General features: G+C 45.0%; 1 protein-coding gene across 1 annotated transcript in view; it reads right to left on the bottom strand.

The window, feature by feature from the left end:
• LOC124880401 (unconventional myosin-IXAa-like) overlaps positions 1 to 25630 on the bottom strand; it is a 194574-nt gene that overhangs the window by 18493 nt on the left and 150451 nt on the right. Inside the window, exons 16-33 of the mRNA XM_047385494.1 lie at positions 24433 to 24508; positions 24179 to 24322; positions 24038 to 24077; positions 23817 to 23939; positions 19075 to 19155; positions 18872 to 18982; positions 18658 to 18780; positions 18429 to 18578; positions 17457 to 17761; positions 11156 to 12301; positions 10018 to 10108; positions 9622 to 9825; positions 5574 to 5668; positions 5367 to 5470; positions 5054 to 5274; positions 2981 to 3097; positions 2668 to 2856; positions 2480 to 2527 (exon numbers count right to left, since the gene is read on the bottom strand). Coding sequence (XP_047241450.1) covers positions 2480 to 2527; positions 2668 to 2856; positions 2981 to 3097; positions 5054 to 5274; positions 5367 to 5470; positions 5574 to 5668; positions 9622 to 9825; positions 10018 to 10108; positions 11156 to 12301; positions 17457 to 17761; positions 18429 to 18578; positions 18658 to 18780; positions 18872 to 18982; positions 19075 to 19155; positions 23817 to 23939; positions 24038 to 24077; positions 24179 to 24322; positions 24433 to 24508 — 3368 coding nt within the window. The remainder of the gene's footprint in view (positions 1 to 2479; positions 2528 to 2667; positions 2857 to 2980; positions 3098 to 5053; positions 5275 to 5366; positions 5471 to 5573; positions 5669 to 9621; positions 9826 to 10017; positions 10109 to 11155; positions 12302 to 17456; positions 17762 to 18428; positions 18579 to 18657; positions 18781 to 18871; positions 18983 to 19074; positions 19156 to 23816; positions 23940 to 24037; positions 24078 to 24178; positions 24323 to 24432; positions 24509 to 25630) is intronic.

Below are 25630 nucleotides of genomic sequence, written 5' to 3'. Positions count from 1 at the left end.
GAATGACATGCAGAATTTGCTTTCATCCGAAAAAAGTACTTTGGACCACTGAGCAACAGTCCAGTGCTGCTTCTCTGTAGCCCAGGTCAGGCGCTTCTGCCGCTGTTTCTGGTTCAAAAGTGGCTTGACCTGGGGAATGCGGCACCTGTAGCCCATTTCCTGCACACGCCTGTGCACGGTGGCTCTGGATGTTTCTACTCCAGACTCAGTCCACTGCTTCTGCAGGTCCCCCAAGGTCTGGAATCGGCCCTTCTCCACAATCTTCCTCAGGGTCCGGTCACCTCTTCTCGTTGTGCAGCGTTTTCTGCCACACTTTTTCCTTCCCACAGACTTCCCACTTAGGTGCCTTGATACAGCACTCTGGGAACAGCCTATTTGTTCAGAAATGTCTTTCTGTGTCTTACCCTCTTGCTTGAGGGTGTCAATAGTGGCCTTCTGGACAGCAGTCAGGTCGGCAGTCTTACCCATGATTGGGGTTTTGAGTGATGAACCAGGCTGGGAGTTTTAAAGGCCTCAGGAATCTTTTGCAGGTGTTTAGAGTTAACTCGTTGATTCAGATGATTAGGTTCATAGCTCGTTTAGAGACCCTTTTAATGATATGCTAATTTTGTGAGATAGTAATTTTGGGTTTTCATGAGCTGTATGCCAAAATCATCCGTATTAAGACAATAAAAGACCTGAAATATTTCAGTTAGTGTGCAATGAATCTAAAATATATGAATGTTAAATTTTCATCATGACATTATGGAAAACAATGAACTTTATCACAATATGCTAATATTTTGAGAAGGACCTGTATATTGACCCTGTGGAGCTCCAGACGGACAGTTCTGGTGGAAACAGGAGAGTTGAGGTGCAGATTTAATTCTGCCGTGATTTGGTCAGCCGTGGTTTTATGTTTTTTGGATACAATCCAGGTTAGCACCCGAACATCCCTTTCAGACAGCTTCCTCTTGTGTCCACAGTTAATCCTGTTGGATGTGGTTCGTCCTTCTTGGTGGTATGCTGACATTACCCTGGATACCGTGGCTCTTGATACATCACAAAGACTTGCTGTCTTGGTCACAGATGCGCCAGCAAGACGTGCACCAACAATTTGTCCTCTTTTGAACTCTGGTATGTCACCCATAATGTTGTGTGCATTTCAATATTTTGAGCAAAACTGTGCTCTTACCCTGCTAATTGAACCTTCACACTCTGCTCTTACTGGTGCAATGTGCAATCAATGAAGACTGGTTACCAGGCTGGTCCAATTTAGCCATGAAACCTCCCACACTAAAATGACAGCTGTTTCACTTTCATTGTCCAAGCCCTGTAAATTGCCTTGTAAAAGTATTCAAACACCCAGAACATTTTGTTACACTAGAACCTCAAACCTCAATGTGTTTTATTATAAAAAAGACCTACACAGTGCATGACTGTGAAGTGGAAGAAAAAGTTATACAGTTTTTACTATTAAAAATCAAAGCGCACATTTGATTTCAGCCCTGTTTAGAATCACAAGGTCAGGGAGATTGGATGACGATCATACCCAAACATTCATTTTCAAGATTTGTCACATATTTTTACCTAGATTTAAGGCTAAACTTTGACTGGGCTATTCTTATGCTGTGATCTAAACCATTCCATTGTAGCTGTATGTTTAAAGTAAATGGCCTTTTACATGCAGGCGACCAGAGCACCTTCTTCCATGGGTTTACTGTTTCCCCTACATGGCTTGCAGCAAACTGCATATAGGACTTCTTTTTTTTCTTAACTGTGATTAAATTTGAAATTACACGTGGAATAGTGTCAACATGGAATTTACAGGGGATGGTCAGTTAAGAGCCAAAAAGCAATTCAGAACAACAGAGAGACGTTCGTGAAAGGAAGAGCACATTTCATCTGTGGTAAAGCTTTTATGTTTCACAGTACAACTCAGACCGTGAGGGTTCTAAGAACCATGGACACAATATCAGAGTCCTACCCGCCAGCTAAACCAGCACTCCTGTAAAGTACACCTTAAGGTTGTTAATGAGAGCTTAAAAGGACTTTTTGTTTGTGATATTCCTGAATGCCTCAAAGCTCTACTGTAGACTTGACATTTCTTATAACACCAGTTTTCTTAAGTTTTCAGTCTTGTCTTTACACAACCATACAGGGCTATTCCAAACAATAGGACTTCTTATGAGTTTCTTGCAACAATTGTACTTAAACTTAGATGAAATTTTACAAAGATTGATTTTATTTATTCATTTTCGGTCATTTGAAGGCAACTGGTTACACTGGATTGTATTTAAGTATAATTGTCGATTTTTTGGAGGAAATATCTTTTAAAACCATCTCTCACTTTCCTTCCACTTCACAGTTTAACACCACTTTGTGTTCTGTCACACAAATTCCTCAATAAAATATACTGTTGCGTGACTAAAAGTGAAATAGCATGAGGGGTATGAATACTTTTTGCAAGGTACTGTATATCGGAGGACTTTAAACTCACAATGTCAGTTTCCTTCTTTCTGGATTTTTTGCGCTCACGCTTTAGAGTCTGACAGGAGATAGAAAAAACAGGTTACCTCGTGCATGTTTTGCGTCTCTTAAACTTTCAGCCCAGCATTTGTTGAATAAATAAATTCAAATCCAGTTAGCTTGAATAAATTTTAACCATTTGGTTTTCATCTTTCATACCCTTCCAATAGTCCCCTCCATGGATTTGTACTCCGTCATGAATTCATCCAGGAAGACCTTGAAGGTGTTGACCCACACCTTCACAGGCGACTCACTCCAGTCCCTCTGCTCCAGACGCATGGTCTTTTCCAGGATGTGCTCAAACAGTGCGTGCAGGTCCTTGTAGCGGATACTCCTCCCATCATCCATCTGATGGAGGTAAAATAAGGAACAATGGATTCAGAAAACAAAAAATACTTGGCAGTATCTGTCAGTATTTGATGATCACAAAAAATGTCAAATAAAACAAAAAAGGAGTGTGGCGAAGACTTACAGCAAGAGCAGTGGAGTATGAGTTGAAGATGTTGATCCTGAACTCCTTCAGTGCTTTCTTGAAGACAACATCTACCATGGTGTCCTTTTCACTGTCTTCTGAGTCCAAGTCAGCAATCTGTGGAAGCAAACTTGCTTTGAGTCAAGAATATTTTTGGGATTTCTTTAACTGGAAATGGGCACAATGATGCAACATGGCTGTTCGCTGCTTAAAGCTTTCACCCGTCTAATAGGAATAATTTGGTGGGAGGGTAAATAACCCTTCAAAATACCCTTCACCAAATAAATGACCTCTGCTATAGCTTTTGATTCGACTCCTTCAAATGCGGGCTTTTATTTTAAAGGCAAGTTTTTTTCCTGTTCTCCTTCCTGAAAGGCCTGGTAGACAACTGGCAGCCATGTTGGTGACTAATGATCAGCTGGTGTGTCCACAAGCTACGAGAAGGTTGAGAAGCGTTCTGGTACTTTGTGCCGATACGAATCTCGAAACCTAAATCACTTTTAAACTTAGGTGCCACCAGGTGATTGCAGGAAATATAGCAACATTTAGAAAAGATTCTGCACCAAAAGCTTCAAAGTATCAATATGTCACGTGACTTTAACTATACCAGTCAAAACTTGCTCCCCTTTCCAAAACGCCTTGCTTCACTTTGGAGAAGGAAGCTTCCGAGTCTTGGTATTGTAAGGATCATCACCTGTGACCAGAAGTAGCTAATTTTCAGGTTGATCAGCCCTGACTGGTGCCTAGCTGGTCAGATACTCAAACATTTGAACTTTTCCAGTCAATGAAGCTTTACCTGCCTACAGTAACAACATTCCTAAGTGTGAATACAGTTATTGAGGGAAGGAGACTCAAGGTTTGCGATTATTAGTATCAATGAGGTATTTAAAATTTTGTAAGAGGAAGCACGGAGATGTAAGCAGCTTTTTAAAGGGAAAATTGAAACTAAAACATTTTGAGACATGTTTGCGGGTTATTCAGGCTGCGAAAGAGAAAGAGAGCAAGGGTTAAAGTGGATACCAGGAAGGTCAAACAAAGTACAGCAAATTTCTAAAATGCTAACGAAAGTTTAAATTGTGAGATCAATCCTTTGGTCTTTGTTTTAAAATAATAGTAAAAAATGTGTGTTTTACACACATCTGTTTCTCTCAAAATTGTGTGTAGCCTCTGCTTTTCATATAATTAGTTAACAAAATTTAAGGGTAGGAAAGCTGGAAAACAATTTCAATTCTGTTTTCAAACTATATATATAAAATACAGGTGGGATGGCATTAAAAAAATCTAAATAATTAGAAGCTTTGTAATTTAATTAAGCACTATTTTTTACCCTGTGCAGATATCTGACACTTAAAGGAAAGTTTTATTTCATTTCCAATAACTTTTGCTTACAGACGAAACCCGTAGAGGTCAGATTAATATTATGATAATGCACTGCAATTTCTAACTGCATCTAGAATCCAGATGTCAAGATGTCTTATGGAAAGAAAACCAGCGGTTTTACCTTTCATGTTTTTCTAAATCCTGCAACTATGCTAGGAAAACTAACTTACTTCTATATTTTACAGAACAGGGTTTCTGGCATGTGGTTCTATATCCAAAAGTGTTCAACTTCTCTCTGTGCCACTCTTTACAGTCACTGGATTTTAGTGGACATTTCATTTTTAAATATATCCTTTCAGTGTGCACCAAAAGGCAACAAGAAAAAACCGGAAACACTTTCTTCATTGAAAAACTGCTGCCATAGCAACACATATGTTTAGCTGTTTTTTTTCCCCTCTCACCTTGTCGGGGTGTCTCATTCCAGCAAAGATATTCTATGGCTTCAGATTTTTAATACTGGGTCTCTGAAGTAACCATCTGCAAACTTTAACATACATTTAGACTGGTTATCCAGCGCTGTTTTCACATTACTCAGTCATTAAACAGTAGGCTACTGCTTCAGCTTTTCGCACACAAGGAGGGGGTAACACTACTTGGCTCGCACATTATTATGGGCTGCCTTGATTTCCACCATCTGATATTTACTCATTTATATACTATTTCAGATGGCATGTGAGTGTAATTAATAATGACCTTCTTCATGAGAAATTCGTTCATGGAGCGGTAGTCGTGGGCCGAGGTAAGAATGTGCAGCGAGTCGTTCTGCCACTGGGCAGGTTCCAGAGCAATGTTGCTAATTTTTAAGCTGCGGCGCCGCTTCATCTTTGGAGAGGGCTCCTTGTTCTCCTTGGTGTCCCGCATTTCCCGAGAAGGAACCACTTCCAAGTCCAGACCCTGAAGAGGAGACTTACTTTCTAGAAGACCAAAGATGGGAAAATTTGTCATTAGTTAACTTAAGATTTACTATGTGTGTTTATAAAAATTGTGACTTTTTCCCTTCCATTACCATGGATCTCACCAGCTTCACTTCTGCTGGATTGTTTCCCCCTTGACAGTTTTTTTTCGCTGTGTTTCGTCATGCTCCAGAATCGCATCTTACCTCTCATCCGGCTGAAATTAAAGTCAATTATCCACAAGAAATGGTCACAACGTCATGTTGAAAGTCATGTTTTTTTACTGCATATGTAATAAAAAAAGATACTGAAGATCCTACCTTCCATCCTGACTGGAGGATTTCCTAAGGATCTCCACTTTGCCCAAGTCTCCTGATGACATGGTCTTATGGATCTTCTTCTGCTCTTTATGAGACTGCATAGCAGAGTAAAAGAGGTTAGAAAACACAATAAACCTTCCCTTTGTCAGTTGATGAAGCTCTGGAAGGTGCCAGAAGTCATCCAGGATGCTTTAGCAGACAACGTTACTGAGACTCTCTAGGAACATGTTTTCTGTCACGTCACTGCCACTAAAATCGGTGCATTATATCGGGATTTTATTTTAGATGAGAATGAGACCAACACAAAGTAGTGCATAACGATGAAGTCGAAAGTAAATAACGTATTGGTGTTTGTTGTGTATTAGTATTCAGGCCCCCTGAGTCAATACAGCTCTCAGGGTGTATGTTTAGCATCGTTGTCCTGCTGGAAGGTGAGCCTCTTACACAGTCTCTAGTCTTTTGAAACCCACAAGATGTTTTCCTCTAAGACTGCTGCGTATTTAGCTTGACCCATTTTCCATCAACTGCAATCATCTGCCCTATCCCCAGCCACACATAGCATGTTGTGTGTTGGCCAAAAAGTTCGATTTTGGTCTAATTTGAAAGAGAACCTTCTTCCACATGCGGTGTAATGTAATGGTGTAATGGCTCGGGGCACATTGTATGAGACTTCATATGGTTTTCTTTCAACAATGGCTGTGTTCTAACAACTCCTCCAGAGTTGGCTTGCTGACAGATTCTCCCACCTGAGCCGTGGCCATCTGCAACTATTCCAGAGTTACCCTGGGCCTCTTGGCTACATTTTTTAGGTTTTGCCAGTACTGGCCTTTATTGACAGTTAGCAGGCAGGAAACGGGCAAAAAGAAAAGGGGGGAAGACATGCAGTAAAGGTCTCAAGGTCAAGAATCGAACTCAGGATGGCTACTTTGAGGACTATAGCCTCTTTAAATAGGATGGCCGCTCTACCGCTACACCACACAACTCTCCAGCTGCTTCTTTAATGAATTCCCTCCTTGCCCTGCCTACAGGATGAGGAGCCTCATGTACGAAAGACTGCGCAGCTTTCATACTAAAAGTTTGCGTTAGGGAGAAATTCTAAAACTTGCTGCGCACAAACAAATTCAGATGTACGGAACTGTGCGTAGACATGTCCCCGCACATGTAGCCTTCATACATCCATATTTGCAGCAAATTCTGCGTAGCTGCATGTGGCGCTTAAACCGCGTGGTCCCCGCCCCTAAATACATATGCAAAGGAGTATAAATAGCCAGAAGTCACCCAACACGTGTCCAAATAACCATGGCAACGGTGCTGTGAAAGTCAAAGAACTGGTTCCCTTAGCCGAAAAAACAAGAGAGACTTTGTCTACAGACCATGAGGGATATCTGTAGTCACGTACAGCAAACAAACACCTATTTGAATGACATCGGCGCCTCAAACCTGACTGAAAATCAAAGGTTTGTCGGCTTGTACCTGTTTTAGTTCTAAACCAAATGGCGCTGTCTAGCTGCTGCACTAAGCTCAATCCTAGCTCAATGGGGTAAATATGCCTCCTTTATTTTTATTAGGAAGACTGTCACACACACTGTGTGAAGAACTTTAAACCTTTAAAACCATTCAGGATGTCACATAAAAAAAAGTAATAAAAAATTACCTAGTAGCCAGCCATCGTGCATGGAGGTTTCCAACAAAACTATTATATTAGAATTATTTTGATAGTATAAAGGAATCATGAGTTGAAGAGGCCATCGTGCCACTGCATTTGCGCATCACAAATAGGTTGCACATATACTGAAAAAATTTTTCGCCTAGAGCTGGGGCCCTTATAGCAGTATGAGTGCAGTCTATAGCTCTGATGACATTCAGAAATCGGCTCCTCGCTGAGAGCCACAGTTTAGGGGAACTTTCTATATCAGAGCAACATACGAATGAGGCCGACCCATATAGTTGGCATGGCCCAGCTCAGGTATGACTGTTAAATTCCCAACTTGTTAGTCGGCTCCCTCTGAGAAGCTCCGGTTGAAAGGACCACAGCACAGTGAGAACTGGAACCGGAGACGCACGGTTACTCCTGGTTTCTCACGTGCAGAACTCCAAAATAATTGCCCTGGGGAATCTAAATCAGCTAATACGCCCTGCATCATCATGTGCCAGCAGATCAAACGTTCTCTGAAAAAACGCAAAAAAATGTCCTCCAACTGAGACAAAGCTCCCATCGTTCCACAATTACGCACAACTTTACGCAGATATTAATGGACAGGTGTGGTTGTCTCCAGCTTGTCCACCTTAGGAATCATCACACCTGACGTGTTTGGGATTAATCTGGTGATCCGACACCGTTTCCTTTTTCGGTGAGAGTGAAAGTGTCCCTTAGATGGTTCACATGCATTTTATGCTCCTCAGCGCTCAGACTGAAGATCATTTCCATCTACAGGTGACAGAAACAGAGGAAGTTTCACAGTTTACATCCGACCGAGGTTGTTTCCGTCATTTTCTGAGATGTGTTACGTTATTGTATGATGAGACGTGTGATTCAGTTTCATCGCTCTGGTTAAACCATAAAAGCTCAAACTCATGAAAAAACATCAGGTTTGATGCTCCATGAATTAAACAAAGCTGAATGGAGTCATCTTTCAGTGGATTCAGGTGAGTTTTAGTTTTCTGTAGTTTATTATTGTCGTGGTTTCCGCACATTTTCACGGCAGGTGAAACGTTTGCGTAGATTTACGCACACTTTCACGCAACATTCATTTTTGTACATGCCAAGTTGTGTGTAAAAGATTGCGCCGCAAGATTTTTGTGCACTTCGTACATGAGACTCCAGGTCACTAGCCATTTCTTTGTTGGTTTACTGTTGTGCCATACTCTGTATGGATTGAGTAGGGCTCTGTGAGATGCTCAAAGGTGGATAACCTAACCCTGCTTTAAACTTTCTCTCTGACCTGCCTGTTGTGTTCCCTTGTCTTCATGATGCTGTTTGTTCACTAATGTTCTCTAACAAACCTCTGAGACCTTCACAGAACAGCTGTTTGTAAATTAAATTGCATTATTTACTAATTAGGTGACTTGTGTAGGATTTGGTTGCACTGGATTTTGGGGGTATCAGAGTAAAGGGGCCTGAAAACTTATCCACAACCCAGCTTTAGCATTTTTATTTGAAAAAGAAAAGTGAAATTTAATTTCTCATCATTGCGCATCACAATTCTGCACTACTTTGTATTGGTGTATCACATGGAATCTCAATGAAATACATTAGAGTTTGTGGTTAAAACATGAGAAAATGTGAAGAAGTTGCATCTACTGATATAAGACATCAACAATAATGCACTAAAAGTGAGAGTGACAGAAAGTTAGGAGATTAATTTATCAGTGAGAAAATGCTTTGCTTGAAGTTTTCTCAGTTTTTAGCATGCAGGAGAGGTGGTTGCCATGCAGTGCAACATGTGATCCATGCTGATGTATTGACAGGACAGGTCCATTGCAGCAGGCCAGAATATGAGAGGACAATGCCTGACACTGCAATCTTTCACAAGACACAAACAGCCTTCGCAGTGAAAAAAGTACAGCAGGGATACACTTAAACTCTGACTTTTCCCTTCCTTTCTAACAACCTAATTTCCAACTTAAACATTTTCTAACTAAAAGATAAAACAAATTGACATCTAGATAATTTCACCACATTGTATCAGCCAAATTAAAAGAAAGCAGTTGATTGATCCCCTTATTGTTGGTGTATCCCTCTAATGAAGTAGAAGAGGTGAGATGAGGAAGGCTGTGATGTCTGGAGACAACTCTGGAACCATGCATTGCAGAAGGTAAATGACTTCTTCACCCTCACCGGTGACTGGAAATATAATGTATATAAATTAGTGCACCTATTTGTGCTGAAGGTGGTGCTGAAAGTGGGGTTAGCATTGTTAAATTAGCTTCAACCCCATCGCCACATGTGGTCAAATCCACCCAAGGAAAAGAAAAAGGGTGGAAGGAGGCGAGGGAGCAAAGTGGACAGGAATCTCGTTTGGAGGTCGAGGGACCCCAAGTGTTTTACCATCTCAGAGTCACTGTGACAGTCGGTGTCAGGGTGGGCTTGTGGGGGAGACAAGGAGGGGGGTAGCGTGCAGGAGTGTGCGGGAATGTAGTATTCATCGTCGTCATCTGACTGGGTGGCCCCCTCCGAGTTACAGCGGGTGAGGAAGTCGGAGCGTGTCCGGGACATTCGAGCTTTCTTTTTGGGGCCGGGGCGCCCCACCTGCTACCAGGTAACCACAGTAACAGATCAACACTCTGTATGGGCGTGTGTGTTTGAAGGTAACTAATGTGGCTGATAACACTGGAAAATCTCCAATGAAACATGATATGCCTTTTATAAGGTAAAAAAAAAAATCGAACTATGTGCATGCAAGTGATACATTTAGCAAGCTGGATGTTGACCCACGTTTCTCACCTCTCTGTTTCTGGATCCAGCAGATTTAGAGTCATCTCTGTGCATAGAAAGAGAGAGAGATCTCTCCTGGTTCACCAAATCCTTATCCGACCTGCAACAAACAGCCATGTTTCAGAAGGTTGGACACAAAGACTAGTGTTGTTACTTCAACCACTGGCAGATATATTGTCTTGTTTTATCACTTAAACCATGGCTCTTTAGACCCTCCACAGTGGCTTCAATAACTTTGGCCAAAAATGATTTAATGTTTAAAAATGTAAAGGTAGGTAGTTTTTCTACAATAATAGTGTAAAGAATATTTTTTGAGAAGTAATTTTTTGTCTTTAAGACGTTATTCTCTATTTCATTCCATTAAAGAAAATGTATTCATGTATGATTTTCTATGTTTTAAACCCCAAACCCCAAAATAAAATTAATCTTCTTTAATATAAAAATAAAAACAAATCCATATAGTAGATATTGCAAAAAATAAGCAATTTTATTTTGAAGGGTCATGCTTTTTCTTTAGCTGGGCCAAGGCAAACATGGCTCTTATAAAGGCTGCTGACCCCAGGTCTAGACCTTAAAAAACAAAAGACTTTCCTTCCAAACTGTAGATCTGGGATAAATCTCTTCTTCCATCATACCGAACATTATATTTTATTCCAGCATAGTGCAAAGTCCCTACTCTGTTTATTTTCTGAACCCAATCTTTAAAACCCCGGACCTAATGCTGAACAAGTACCTATGTGTGTCCATGAGGTTTTTCGTTTTTCAGCTACACTCCCATTACAAAAGAGAGAAACCAGATTTATATTGCCTTGCAAAAATATTCTTACCCATTATTGCCTTTAAACATTTGGTACAACCACAAATATTCCCTAATTAAATGACTCTTAAAGGCCGTTGACTGGTGGATTTTGTTAGGGGTATGAGAATAAAGTGGCTGAATACCTATGCATGTCAAACCTTTTAGATTTTTGTCAAATGTTCAAAAATTATACGTACCTTTCTTAAACCACACAAAATATGCACTACTTCACATTAAATCCTAACATAGTTAAAGTTATGGTAGTAAAGTGACAAAATTTACAAAAGTTCAAGGAGTATAAATACTTTTAGTAGTGGTGCATGCTGTACAGTGCTAAACTTTACTCACTTAGAGAAAGGCAGCTTGCGTCTGGGTGGAGAAAACACAGTGCTGGAAGGTTTCTCCACCATGTTCACGATCACAGTCTGAGTGGAGCTTTTCTTCTGGGCCTTTGTGGGTTTGGTATCCAGTATTGGGCTGGCCTGCTTACCTGGGAGAACAGTGGAAACACTGGACTTTGGCTGCGGGCCGATCTGGATATCCACCTTTGAGGAACAAAGTGCTGGTTCTTCTGGATTCTCTCCACGTAGCTCTGGAGTTGGAAGCTTTGACACCTTTTCCACCACAACTACATCTCTTTTTGCCTGGGGAAAGAGTCCACTGGGTTGCACTTTGTGTGTTGCTTGCCTTATGTCTTCATTGGGTGTCATACTGGAGCCAAATGATCCTGTTTGAGAAGCATCTTCTAAGGCGTGAGCTGCCAGCAGCTCTCTCTCCTCCACAGGGCTCTCTTTCTGCATACTGATCAAGACTACAACAGGCCTTCGGGAAACAGACTCCTTTCTGTCTTTATGGGTTCTGCCAAGGCTTCCAGGATTAGGTCTATTAACTGGACTTTGATCAGAAGTAATGTAAAACTTTGCCCGTGGTTCCTCTGACCTGGTTAACAACTCCTTCACAGGTTTCTCGTTGTGGTTTGAATCTCTGAGAATTTCCAGAGTCTGGGGTTGTTCATGAGATCCTGTCAGCTGGGAAGCAAACCTGCCCGAGCCTTCTGTCTCCATTTCGTCCACGCTGAGCATCTCAAAACTGCCGTGACTAGTTGGGGATCCCTGCGGTGAAAGTCTGTGATGATGGTCATCCACCTGAGCGAGACTGCTGTCGGTGACCACATCTTCTGGGAGAGAACACCCCATGCTGGTGGTTCGGACTTTGAGGAGCTCCAAGCTGAACTGAGCCTGCTCCAGCTCTCTCATGCGCCTGCTCTCTCGCTTTGACCGGTTCTTATGGCTCGTCTCGTCTATGTATCTAGATTGCTCAGAGTCCTCCTCTCGTTCTGTCTTGGTCAGATCAGTTTCCTCAGAGGAGTCTACACCAACAGAAGAATCTAATCCAGATGAGACAAAGTCCTCCAAATTCCCAGCATCCATCTCTGTCCCAGGTCTTGGCACCCGTGTGTTGAGTGTTTCCCTCTGCTCCTTTAGGCGTTTAAATCTGGAGACAGTTTAAAAAAAACTTGTGTCAAGAACATCCCTTTTCAGAGCTCTCAGAACTCTGAAGCCTAAACAATACTTATTTGGGCCACTTTGGGGCAGCAAAACATCTCTGGATGTCACCCATACATGGTTAAGTTATTCATACAGAATCAAACATTTACACTAGTATTTGGAAAAAATGTCTTGTAGCAAGCTGCACATAAACTACTTGTTATTTGGCATAGTTCTGGCTGACTGTTTGATTAATCCTCCTTTCTAAAGAGGTAGAATATCTTGGCAAAGAATGGACTTTTAAGTATAACTGACACATTTTTAACAGGGTTTTCTGGACCATTCCAGAAGCTTAAAGTTAACCTGCTCTAGCCATTCCTGCTCAGGCTAGAATAATGCTGGAAACTTGTGGTTTGCTGCAAAAAGTGTGTAGTTTCCCTGCAAAGTTCTAGAAGACATACACCAAATATATTGGGATAGTAATATAGTTCGTTCGTTCGTCGTCTTCCGCTTATCCAGGACCGGGTCGCGGGGGCAGCAGACTCAGCAGAGACGCCCAGACGTCCCTCTCTCCAGACACCTCCTCCAGCTCCTCCAGGGGGAACCCAAGGCGTTCCCAGGCCAGCCGAGAGACATAGTCCCTCCAGCGTGTCCTGGGCCGTCCCCTGGGCCTCCTCCCGGTGGGACGTGCCTGGAACACCTCCCGAGGAAGGCGTCCAGGAGGCATCCGGTATAGATGCCCGAGCCACCTCAACTGGCTCCTCTCAATGTGGAGGAGCAGCGGCTCTACTCCGAGCCCCTCCCGGATGGCCGAGCTCCTCACCCTATCTCTAAGGGAGTGCCCGGCCACCCTACGGAGGAAGCTCATTTCAGCCGCTTGTATCCGTGATCTCGTTCTTTCGGTCATGACCCAAAGTTCATGGCCATAGGTGAGGGTAGGAACGTAGACCGACCAGTAAATTGAGAGCTTTGCTTTTCGGCTCAGCTCTCTCTTCACCACAATGGACCGGCACAGCGCCCCCATTACTGTGGCAGCTGCACCGATCCGTCTGTCGATCTCCCGCTCCATTCTTCCCTCACTCGTGAACAAGACCCCGAGATACTTAAACTCCTCCACTTGAGGCAGGAACTCCCCTCCAACCTGAAGAGGACAAGCCACCCTTTTCCGGTCGAGTACCATGGCCTTGGACTTGGAGGAGCTGATCCTCATCCCAGCCGCTTCACACTCGGCTGCGAACCGCCACAGTGCATGCTGTAGGTCTTGGCTAGAGGGGGCCAGCAGGACCACGTCATTTGCAAAAAGAAGAGACGAAATCCACTGGTCCCCAAACCAGACCCCCTCCGGCCCTTGGCTGCGTCTAGAAATCCTGTCCATAAAAGTTATGAACAGGACCGGTGACAAAGGGCAGCCCTGCTGGAGTCCAACATGCACCGGGAACAGGTCCAACTTAGTGCCGGCAATGCGGACCAAACTCCTGCTCCGCTCGTACAGGGACCGGATGGCCCCTAATAAAGGGCCCCCGATTCCATACTCCTGGAGCACCCCCCACAGGGCATCACGAGGGACACAGTCGAATGCCTTCTCCAGGTCCACAAAACACATGTGAACCGGTTGGGCAAACTCCCATGAACACTCGAGCACCCTGTAGAGGGTATAGAGCTGGTCCAGTGTTCCACGGCTGGGACGAAAACCACACTGTTCCTCCTGAAGCCGAGGTTCGACTATTGGTCGGACTCTCCTCTCCAATACCCTGGCGTAGGCCTTACCAGGGAGGCTGAGGATATAGTAATATAGTAATATAGTAAAATCCACAATAAATTCAAACTTGTGTGCCCAGTTCTAGTTTTTTTTATCATAATTTCAAAAATAACAGATAATTTTTTCCTCTGGGTGGATGAGTTTGTCCCATCATGGTGTGGGGTAGGGGGTCCGGTTGTGGGTGCGGTGCTGGGTGGGGTCTGCCCTGTTGCGCCGGTGGGCGGGGGTGGCGCTGCGCAGGGCTCTTGCCTTGCCGTTGCGGCGCGCTGTGTGGTGGGGGAGCGGGGTGCGGCGGGGGTTCTTAGAGCGGGGCTGTTTGTGCAACTTGCCCTGTGTGGGTGTGGCTTCATTGGCTTCTCAGCCATGGAGTTCACCTGTGGGGGTGTGCCCCTGTGGGGGTGGGGATTTGTGCCGTTTGGGTTCGGGGGGATGTGTTTGGGGCAGGGGGGCGGGACCTGGGCCGGGGTCACCCAGGTCTGGGCAGTACCGGCGCTGTCTGCCTGCCTCTGCCCCAGGAGGGAAGGGGACTACCTCCTGGGTCCGGGGGCTGGTTGCCCTGAGGGGGTACAGGCGCCTGGACCTGGGAGTATAGAGTATGCATGGGGAGTGTGAGTGAGTGTATGACATCCATTGTTGTTATCCTTATGTTGGGTGTGAGTGATTTTATGTGTATGCATGAGGGTGGGAGTGGGTGATTGTGACTGCGTGTGGCCTGTTTTTTTTGTTTTGTTTGTTTTTTTGCAACAGATCAGCTTCCTCCCCGCCACACCGCCTGCTGGTGGTTGGAGTCTCTGCCCACTGGTGTACTTCTCGGTGTCCGCGGCCGGGTGCTTTGGTGTGGGCTGGCTCACTCCCGGTGGCTGCTTGCCGGGGCCTGGCACTCTGGGCTCTGTCGGACCTCTGCTTGGGGGGAGGTGTGTCCCGGGGTCTTGGGCCTTTGGGTCCATGGCTGGATCTGCTCGGGCGTGGACGGCTGCCGGCGGGGCCTGTGGACTCGTCGCTGCGGCCCCCTGGGGCTTCTGCACTGTCGCTGCTGGGTGGTTCCCCTGGAACTCTTCACTGCTCTTCTCCGGGGGGTTGCGGTAGTCCCGGCGGTGGTTCTCCTGGGGTTCTTGTGCTTTGGGGGGCCTTTAGATGTCTGTGGCTCGGATCTCCTCAGTGTCCGTCCAGGGACCATGGGGCAGGCCTGTGGGTCCTCACACTCGCTATTGCATATTTTTTTGGAGAAACCTTGTATACAAAAGCGCGTCCACACAAATACTCACAGGTGTTAAGCTTCAGGTGTTGACAGATACACAGATGTTCTATTTTGGGCTGCACCTCTCACTAAGTACATTTTACATTCAGAATTACCGTGTACTATTTTGTTAAAAAAAAAAAAAAAAACAGCTGCAGGTGTACAGGTTCTTCTCAAAATATTAGCATATTGTGATAAAGTTCATTATTTTCCATAATGTCATGATGAAAATTTAACATTCATATATTTAGATTCATTGCACACTAACTGAAATATTTTAGGTATTTTATTGTCTTAATATGGATGATTGTGGCATACAGCTCATGAAAACCCAAAATTCCTATCTCACAAAATTAGCATATTTCATCCGACCAATAAAAGAAAAGTGTTTTTAATACAAAAAACGTCAACCTTCAAATAATCATGTACAGTTATGCACTCAATACTTGGTCAGGAATCCTTTTGCAGAAATGACTGCTTCAATGCGGCGTGGCATGGAGGCAATCAGCCTGTGGCACTGCTGAGGTCTTATGGAGGCCCAGGATGCTTCGATAGCGGCCTTTAGCTCATCCAGAGTGTTGGGTCTTGAGTCTCTCAACGTTCTCTTCACAATATCCCACAGATTCTCTATGGGGTTCAGGTCAGGAGAGTTGGCAGGCCAATTGAGCACAGTGATACCATGGTCAGTAAACCATTTACCAGTGGTTTTGGCACTGTGAGCAGGTGCCAGGTTGTGCTGAAAAATGAAATCTTCATCTCCATAAAGCTTTTCAGCAGATGGAAGCATGAAGTGCTCCAAAATCTCCTGATAGCTAGCTGCATTGACCCTGCCCTTGATAAAACACAGTGGACCAACACCAGCAGCTGACACGGCACCCCAGACCATCACTGACTGTGGGTACTTGACACTGGACTTCTGGCATTTTGGCATTTCCTTCTCCCCAGTCTTCCTCCAGACTCTGGCACCTTGATTTCAGAATGACATGCAGAATTTGCTTTCATCCGAAAAAAGTACTTTGGACCACTGAGCAACAGTCCAGTGCTGCTTCTCTGTAGCCCAGGTCTGGGGAATGCGGCACCTGTAGCCCATTTCCTGCACACGCCTGTGCACGGTGGCTCTGGATGTTTCTACTCCAGACTCAGTCCACTGCTTCCGCAGGTCCCCCAAGGTCTGGAATCGGCCCTTCTCCACAACCTTCCTCAGGGTCCGGTCACCTCTTCTCGTTGTGCAGCGTTTTCTGCCACACTTTTTCCTTCCCACAGACTTCCCACTGAGGTGCCTTGATACAGCACTCTGGGAACAGCCTATTCGTTCAGAAATTTCTTTCTGTGTCTTACCCTCTTGCTTGAGGGTGTCAATAGTGGCCTTCTGGACAGCAGTCAGGTCTGCAGTCTTACCCATGATTGGGGTTTTGAGTGATGAACCAGGCTGGGAGTTTTAAAGGCCTCAGGAATCTTTTGCAGGTGTTTAGAGTTAACTCGTTGATTCAGATGATTAGGTTCATAGCTCGTTTAGAGACCCTTTTAATGATATGCTAATTTTGTGAGATAGGAATTTTGGGTTTTCATGAGCTGTATGTCAAAATCATCCGTATTAAGACAATAAAAGACCTGAAATATTTCAGTTAGTGTGCAATGAATCTAAAATATATGAATGTTAAATTTTCATCATGACATTATGGAAAATAATGAACTTTATCACAATATGCTAATATTTTGAGAAGTACCTGTATATTGACCCTGTGGACCTGTATAAGCAGGCAGGGTGTAATCTTGTATTCTCTTTATCCTTCTTTCTCTCCTCCACTCTTTCCTCCTTTTCTCCCATCTCTCTCTTTTTTGAGCTTAATTTTTCCTTTTCATTTCAGTCTCTGTGTCCGTAACAATTGAAATTTTCCCAAAGAAGTTTATAATAAAGTGTCTTTTATAAATATCAAGCAGAGCTTTAAAGCATTAGCTGTGATGCTCCGCCTGTGAAAGTAAATCTATTGGGCAATTTCTTGGCACTCAGACAACAATTCTGAGCAATACTCTGCCGGACAGGACACGGTAAAAACAAGAAAAGAAAAAAAAAAAAAGAAAATAACAGATAATTTTTAAAAAGTAACTTATTATGTCCTCCAACTTCCCATCCAACCTAACGGCCTAATGCTAAACTTCACCCACCTGACTCGAGCCAAGTATCCTTGGCCCATCGCCTGGAGCTGCGTCACAGAGCTGCGTGCTCTACAGAACCGGTTCTTCTCCCTGACCCGTCTCCAGGCCGTTTGAATGACCACAGCCGCCTGAATCCTGCGACGATGGCAGCAGCTCCTCCAGCTCCTCTGTATGGTGATGGCAGAGGCCCTCCACTGCAGGAACCTCCTGCGCTGCGTGTATCCCCTCCACACCGCCTGTAGACACACAGCCGCCTCCTCCTCAATGCTCGAGTCAATGCTAGACTGCCTGAGGAGACACGATCGCCACCATCGCTGCGGAGATCAACAAGGAGATAGAGAAATCGCTTTAAATTTAAGTAAAAGAGGAAAATATTTCCATCTAAATTAGAGTAATTTCATCTTTTTGATGATCTGAAAGTAATTAATGACCATCCAGAGTATTTTTGGAGAACAACCTTCATGGGTTAATGTTTAAAAGGTCAGTCAGTCAGTCATTTTCTACCACTTATTCCATAGTGGGTCGCGGGGAAGCTGGTGCCTATCTCCAGCAGTCTATGGGCGAGAGACGGGGTCACCCTGTACAGGTGGCCAGTCCATCACAGGGCAACACACTCATTCATAGACCTAAGGGCAATTTAGAGTTACCAATTAACCTAACAGGCATGTCTTTGGACTGTGGGAGGAAGCCGGAGTACCCGGTGAGAACCCACGCATGCACGGGGAGAACATGCAAACTCCATGCAGAAAGACCCCAGGCCGGGAATTGAACCCAGGACCTTCTTGCTGCAAGGCAACAGTGCTACCAACTGCGCCACCGTGCAGCCCGTTAGGGTTTAAAAGGTCTTGACCAAAAAAAAAGCACAACAGGCTTGAGAAAGCTAGGTGGAGAATAGTCAGGAATGTTGATGCTGCTAACTCCATAAGGAGAGCAAGGAAACATGCATGTGGACCCAGGGAACGAACCATCACATCATCTCACCTGGATGACATGCGCTGCTTGTCTCATGCTGACAAAGTGCTTCCTCTCCAGGACGGCCCTGAAGCGGCGCTGCAGCATGACGATCCGCCGCAGCACTTCCTGGTGGAGGAGGGTCTGAAGACGCTGACGCTCCGCCTCCCGCAGGAACACCTAACAACGCAGCAGAAGAAAAAGTTCAATCAAGTGGAGATCGTAGGAGAACATGGAAGGTGTTTTTCAGAACACGCACCATTGTGTGGCCCACTTGGTACCCAGCAGGAAGCAGGTGAATCCGTCTGAAGAACTCTCTGATGCCCGACTTGGTGGGGCTTGTTCCCCGAGGCAGCAGCACATGAAAGTGACGTACAAACTCCTGAATGACAAAAATAGTTCATGTAAAAAAGTGACTGCTTATTGTGTAGTATAAAGAATACATGTTCAGATTCACAGCAGGAGAGGATTACCTGGAAGGTGTACTTGATGCTGTATCCTGACTGTCGGATCCGGACTGTTTCAAGCATTCCTGTGTACCTCAGCTGTCTGAGCACCAGAGTGTCGTTGAAACGCAGCGGGAGCTGAGGGACAAAAACAGATGAATGAGGTAAAAAGGAAACATAAGGACTGTTTTATGATGACTTATTTATGATAATTGAGCTGTAGGAAATACCTTGTCAGCGTTGGAGCGGATGCACTTGACGAAGTACGGCTCCGACTGATCAAGAGTCTCCATCAGCTTATTGAGTGAAGCCTGGACACAGAACAATAGCTCAGTGAATTCACATCCATCCATCCATCGCTCCATTTATCCCTGCATCCATCCATCCATCGCTCTATTTATCCCTGCATGCATCCATCCATCCATCCATCGCTCCATTTATCCCTGCATCCATCCATCCATCCATTCATCCTTCCATCGCTCCATTTATCCCTGCATGCATGCATCCATCCATCCATCGCTCCATTTATCCCTGCATCCATCCATCCATCGCTCTATTTATCCCTGCATGCATCCATCCATCCATCCATCCATCGCTCCATTTATCCCTGCATCCATCCATCCATCCATTCATCCTTCCATCGCTCCATTTATCCCTGCATGCATGCATCCATCCATCCATCGCTCCATTTATCCCTGCATCCATCCATCCATCCATCCATCGCTCCATTTATCCCTGCATCCATCCATCCATCCATCCATCGCTCTATTTATCCCTGCATGCATCCATCCATCCATCCATCCATCGCTCTATTTATCCCTGCATGCATCCATCCATCCATCCATCCATCGCTCCATTTATCCCTGCATCCATCCATCCATCCATCCATCGCTCCATTTATCCCTGCATCCATCCATCCATCCATTCATCCTTCCATCGCTCCATTTATCCCTGCATGCATGCATCCATCCATCCATTGCTCCATTTATCCCTGCATCCATCCATCCATCCATCCATCCATCGCTCTATTTATCCCTGCATGCATCCATCCATCCATCCATCCATCTCTCCATTTATCCCTGCATCCATCCATCCATCCATCCATCGCTCCATTTATCCCTGCATCCATCCATCCATCCATTCATCCTTCCATCGCTCCATTTATCCCTGCATGCATGCATCCATCCATCCATCCATCCATCCATCCATCCATCGCTCCATTTATCCCTGCATGCATGCATCCATCCATCCATCCATTCATCCTTCCATCGCTCCATTTATCCCTGCATCCATCCATCCATCCATTCATCCTTCCATCGCTCCATTTATCCCTGCATGCATCCATCCATCCATCCATCCATCGCTCCATCTATCCCTGCATGCATCCATCCATCCATCCATCCTTCCATTGCTCCATTTATCCCTGCATGCATGCATCCATCCATCCATCCATCCATCCATCCATCCATCCATCCATCCATCCATCCATCGCTCCATTTATCCCTGCATGCATGCATCCATCCATCCATCGCTCCATTTATCCCTGCATCCATCCATCCATCCATCCATCGCTCTATTTATCCCTGCATGCATCCATCCATCCATCCATCCATCGCTCTATTTATCCCTGCATGCATCCATCCATCCATCCATCCATCGCTCCATTTATCCCTGCATCCATCCATCCATCCATCCATCGCTCCATTTATCCCTGCATCCATCCATCCATCCATTCATCCTTCCATCGCTCCATTTATGCCTGCATGCATGCATCCATCCATCCATTGCTCCATTTATCCCTGCATCCATCCATCCATCCATCCATCCATCGCTCTATTTATCCCTGCATGCATCCATCCATCCATCCATCCATCTCTCCATTTATCCCTGCATCCATCCATCCATCCATCCATCGCTCCATTTATCCCTGCATCCATCCATCCATCCATTCATCCTTCCATCGCTCCATTTATCCCTGCATGCATGCATCCATCCATCCATCCATCCATCCATCCATCCATCGCTCCTTTTATCCCTGCATGCATGCATCCATCCATCCATCCATTCATCCTTCCATCGCTCCATTTATCCCTGCATCCATCCATCCATCCATTCATCCTTCCATCGCTCCATTTATCCCTGCATGCATCCATCCATCCATCCATCCATCGCTCCATCTATCCCTGCATGCATCCATCCATCCATCCATCCTTCCATTGCTCCATTTATCCCTGCATGCATGCATCCATCCATCCATCCATCCATCCATCCATCCATCCATCCATCCATCGCTCCATTTATCCCTGCATGCATCCATCCATCCATCCATCCATCCATCGCTCCATTTATCCCTGCATCCATCCATCCATCCATCCATCCATCCATCGCTCCATTTATCCCTGCATCCATCCATCCATCCATTCATCCTTCCATCGCTCCATTTATCCCTGCATGCATGCATCCATCCATCCATCGCTCCATTTATCCCTGCATCCATCCATCCATCCATCCATCCATCGCTCTATTTATCCCTGCATGCATCCATCCATCCATCCATTCATCCTTCCATCGCTCCATTTATCCCTGCATCCAGTCATCCATCGCTCCATTTATCCCTGCATGCATCCATCCATCCATTCATCCATCGCTCCATTTATCCCTGCATGCATCCATCCATCCATCCATCGCTCTATTTATCCCTGCATCCATCCATCCATTCATCCATCGCTCTATTTATCCCTGCATGCATCCATCCATCCATCCATTCATCCTTCCATCGCTCCATTTATCCCTGCATCCAGTCATCCATCGCTCCATTTATCCCTGCATGCATCCATCCATCCATTCATCCATCGCTCCATTTATCCCTGCATGCATCCATCCATCCATCCATCGCTCCATTTATCCCTGCATCCATCCATCCATTCATCCATCGCTCTATTTATCCCTGCATGCATCCATCCATCCATCCATTCATCCTTCCATCGCTCCATTTATCCCTGCATCCAGTCATCCATCGCTCCATTTATCCCTGCATGCATCCATCCATCCATCCATCCATCGCTCCATTTATCCCTGCATCCATCCATCCATCCATCGCTCCATTTATTCCTGCATGCATCCATCCATCCATCCATCCATCCATCGCTCCATTTATCCCTGCATCCATCCATCCATCCATCCATCGCTCCATTTATCTCTGCATGCATCCATCCATCCATCCATCCATCGCTCCATTTATCCCTGCATCCATCCATCGCTCCATTTATCCCTGCATCCATCCATCCATCCATCGCTCCATTTATCCCTGCATCCATCCATCCATCCATCCATCCATCCATCCATCCCTGCATCCATCCATCCATCCATCGCTCCATTTATCTCTGCATGCATCCATCCATCCATCCATCCATCGCTCCATTTGTCCCTGCATCCATCCATCTTTCCATCGCTCCATTTATCCCTGCATGCATCCATCCATCCTTCCATCGCTCCATTTATCCCTGCATCCATCCATCCATCTTTCCATCGCTCCATTTATCCCTGCATGCATCCATCCATCCTTCCATCGCTCCATTTATCCCTGCATGCATCCATCCATCCTTCCATCGCTCCATTTATCCCTGCATGCATCCATCCATCCTTCCATCGCTCCATTTATCCCTGCATGCATCCATCCATCCTTCCATCGCTCCATTTATCCCTGCATCCATCCATCACTCCATTTATCCGTGCATCCATCCATCGCTCCATTTATCCCTGCATCCATCCATCCATCACTCCATTTATCCGTGCATCCATCCATCGCTCCATTTATCCCTGCATGCATCCATCCATCCTTCCATCGCTCCATTTATCCCTGCATCCATCCATCCATCACTCCATTTATCCCTGCATCCATCCATCCATCGCTCCATTTATCCCTGCATCCATCCATCCATCACTCCATTTATCCGTGCATCCATCCATCGCTCCATTTATCCCTGCATGCATCCATCCATCCTTCCATCGCTCCATTTATCCCTGCATCCATCCATCCATCACTCCATTTATCCGTGCATCCATCCATCGCTCCATTTATCCCTGCATGCATCCATCCATCCTTCCATCGCTCCATTTATCCCTGCATCCATCCATCCATCACTCCATTTATCCCTGCATCCATCCATCCATCCATTCGCTCCATTTATCTCTGCATGCATCCATCCATCCATCCATCCATCCATTCATCCATCCATCACTCCATTTATCCCTGCATCCATCCATCCATCCATCGCTCCATTTATCCCTGCATCCATCCATCCATCGCTCCATTTATCTCTGCATGCATCCATCCATCCATCCATCCATCCATCCATCCATCGCTCCATTTATCCCTGCATCCATCCATCTTTCCATCGCTCCATTTATCCCTGCATGCATCCATCCATCCTTCCATCGCTCCATTTATCCCTGCATCCATCCATCCATCACTCCATTTATCCGTGCATCCATCCATCGCTCCATTTATCCCTGCATCCATCCATCCATCCATCGCTCCATTTATCCCTGCATCCATCCATCCATCCATCCATCCATCCATCCATCCATTCATCCATCCATCGCTCCATTTATCCCTGCATCCATCCATCGCTCCATTTATCCCTGCATCCATCCATCGCTCCATTTATCCCTGCATCCATCCATCCATCCACCCATCCCTGCATCCATCCATCCATCGCTCCATTTATCCCTGCATGCATCCATCCATCCTTCCATCGCTCCATTTATTCCTGCATGCATCCATCCATCCATCCATCCATCCATCCATCCATCCATCGCTCCATTTATCCCTGCATGCATCCATCCATCCATCCATCGCTCCATCGCTCCATTTATCCCTGCATGCATCCATCCATCCATCCATCCATCCATCCGCTCATGTTGTTGTAGTATATTAGTCCTTCCAGCAGAGAGCGGCAGCGGCACTGACCTGGAACTGAGCACTGATGCTGGGCGGTTTCTTTTTCTTGTGCAGGTGGAGCAGCGACTTGGTGATGCGGTCGTGGAGCGTCACGCTGCTCAGGTAGCGCAGAGACTTCACATCCAACAAGTGCTGCACAGACAAAAGCAGGAATCATATAAAGCTTTGTAAAACAGTGTTTAATGGATCCCTGCAACCATTGTAATGTTGTCAGATAAGTGTCTTCTTACCTTGGGAAGGGTTGGTTTGCTTTTGCAGTTTTTGTTTCTCCTAAACAAGAGATGCAGAGCTTTAATAAGCAGATCCAAACTGCTGAATAATGTTTATTTAAGAGGAATTCTGTGATGTTAGTTAAGTGCGTTGTTACTTACAATAGAATACCCTGAGCTCTCTCTAGGAGCTTGCTGCTGCCTGAGTTCAGGAAGATCCCCTCTTCCTCCAGGGCAAGGTTTCCTGATGAAGAGACGCGACTCGATCGCAAGCTGCGACTGTTACATCCAATTCCATAGCCATCCCTACACAGAAACATGTAGAGGGAGCACAGTGAAGGCATGGCATTGATTCGGTGTGTATTGTTAATTATTCAAGAAAGGATTTCAAATCTTCTGTGGTCTACTGTACTGACCAGCTGGCCTTCTCATTCAGGGCATTGGTGCCTTGGAGATCTGACAAAGGTGTTCGAGGATTTTTCCGAGCGATACCTAGATTTAGAGAGATCACAGATGGTTTTAACAATTTCTTTGAACTGTTTTTGTTCAGGATGGAATGATCAAACAACTCGACAAGTTTAAGGATTTATATAAATAAGAATCAGTTGCATTAAATTTGTATTTATTGTTGCTTTCCTCTCATCCACAAGTGGTCAGCATTACACATACTGTCTTGTGTACACTTCCTATCTACATACAGCCTCCACTTTTATTTGTTTAAATGTCCCTTCATAAGTTGCACCTCTAATTCAGCTGCTAAGAACCTCCTGGCATATTTCTGTCAGGATTCTTGACCACTTGTTAGATGTTGTAGAGTTATTTTGTGTGTTTGGATGGACTTGGCTTTTATGCATACTCCACAAATTTTCAACAGGGTTGAGGACCAGGCCCTTCCAGAAGCTTAATGCTAGCCTGCTTTATCCATTCTGTGACCAGTGTTAATGTGTGTTTGGGATAAACTTGTGACCAAATTTCAACAATCCGACCCAAAGCGTCACCCTCAGAAAAAAAAAAACAACAAACTAATGAATTAGGATGTTTAGCTATTATAACGCTGAGTCCACCAAGGCATGAGACAATCACTTTGACCTGACAATAATCACAAACACACATTCAAACTGGTTTTAGAATGGATAAAGCAGGCTAGCATTCAGATTCTGGAATGGCCCTGACCTCAACCATGTTGAAAATGAATAGACTTTGACTAAAAGCCAGGTCTATTTCATAAAACCAACCAAATTAAATTAACTCCACCAATGCAGAAGAGCAGTGACATATCTATTTCTTCATTTAATCCACAATTAAATCAATTTCTCCTCTTGTTTTACGCTGGGTCTTAAATTGTGGTGTTGCACATAAAGCAGTGGAATAGGTTACATTCATGGCTTAGTCTTTAGACAGTCTTCTGAAGCTAAACCCAGATATAGTAAAACGAATGACAGAGCATAACCAGAACATCTGTGCGTGTTATTAACCTCTGCCGGCTCAGAGAGCCTGTGACATCTGTGTGATCACTCGTGCATGGGGGCATTACTGGTAGCGAGTTTTGTTCAGAGGTGAGTCAATGCATCCAGAGCTCAGAGGGGTTCAGATTGTGATTTCCTATTAACTGCT

This window comes from Girardinichthys multiradiatus, chromosome 2 (genome assembly GCF_021462225.1).
Source record: "Girardinichthys multiradiatus isolate DD_20200921_A chromosome 2, DD_fGirMul_XY1, whole genome shotgun sequence".
Taxonomy (NCBI): Eukaryota; Metazoa; Chordata; class Actinopteri; order Cyprinodontiformes; family Goodeidae; genus Girardinichthys; species Girardinichthys multiradiatus.
This window is presented reverse-complemented; position numbering and strand designations above follow the sequence as displayed.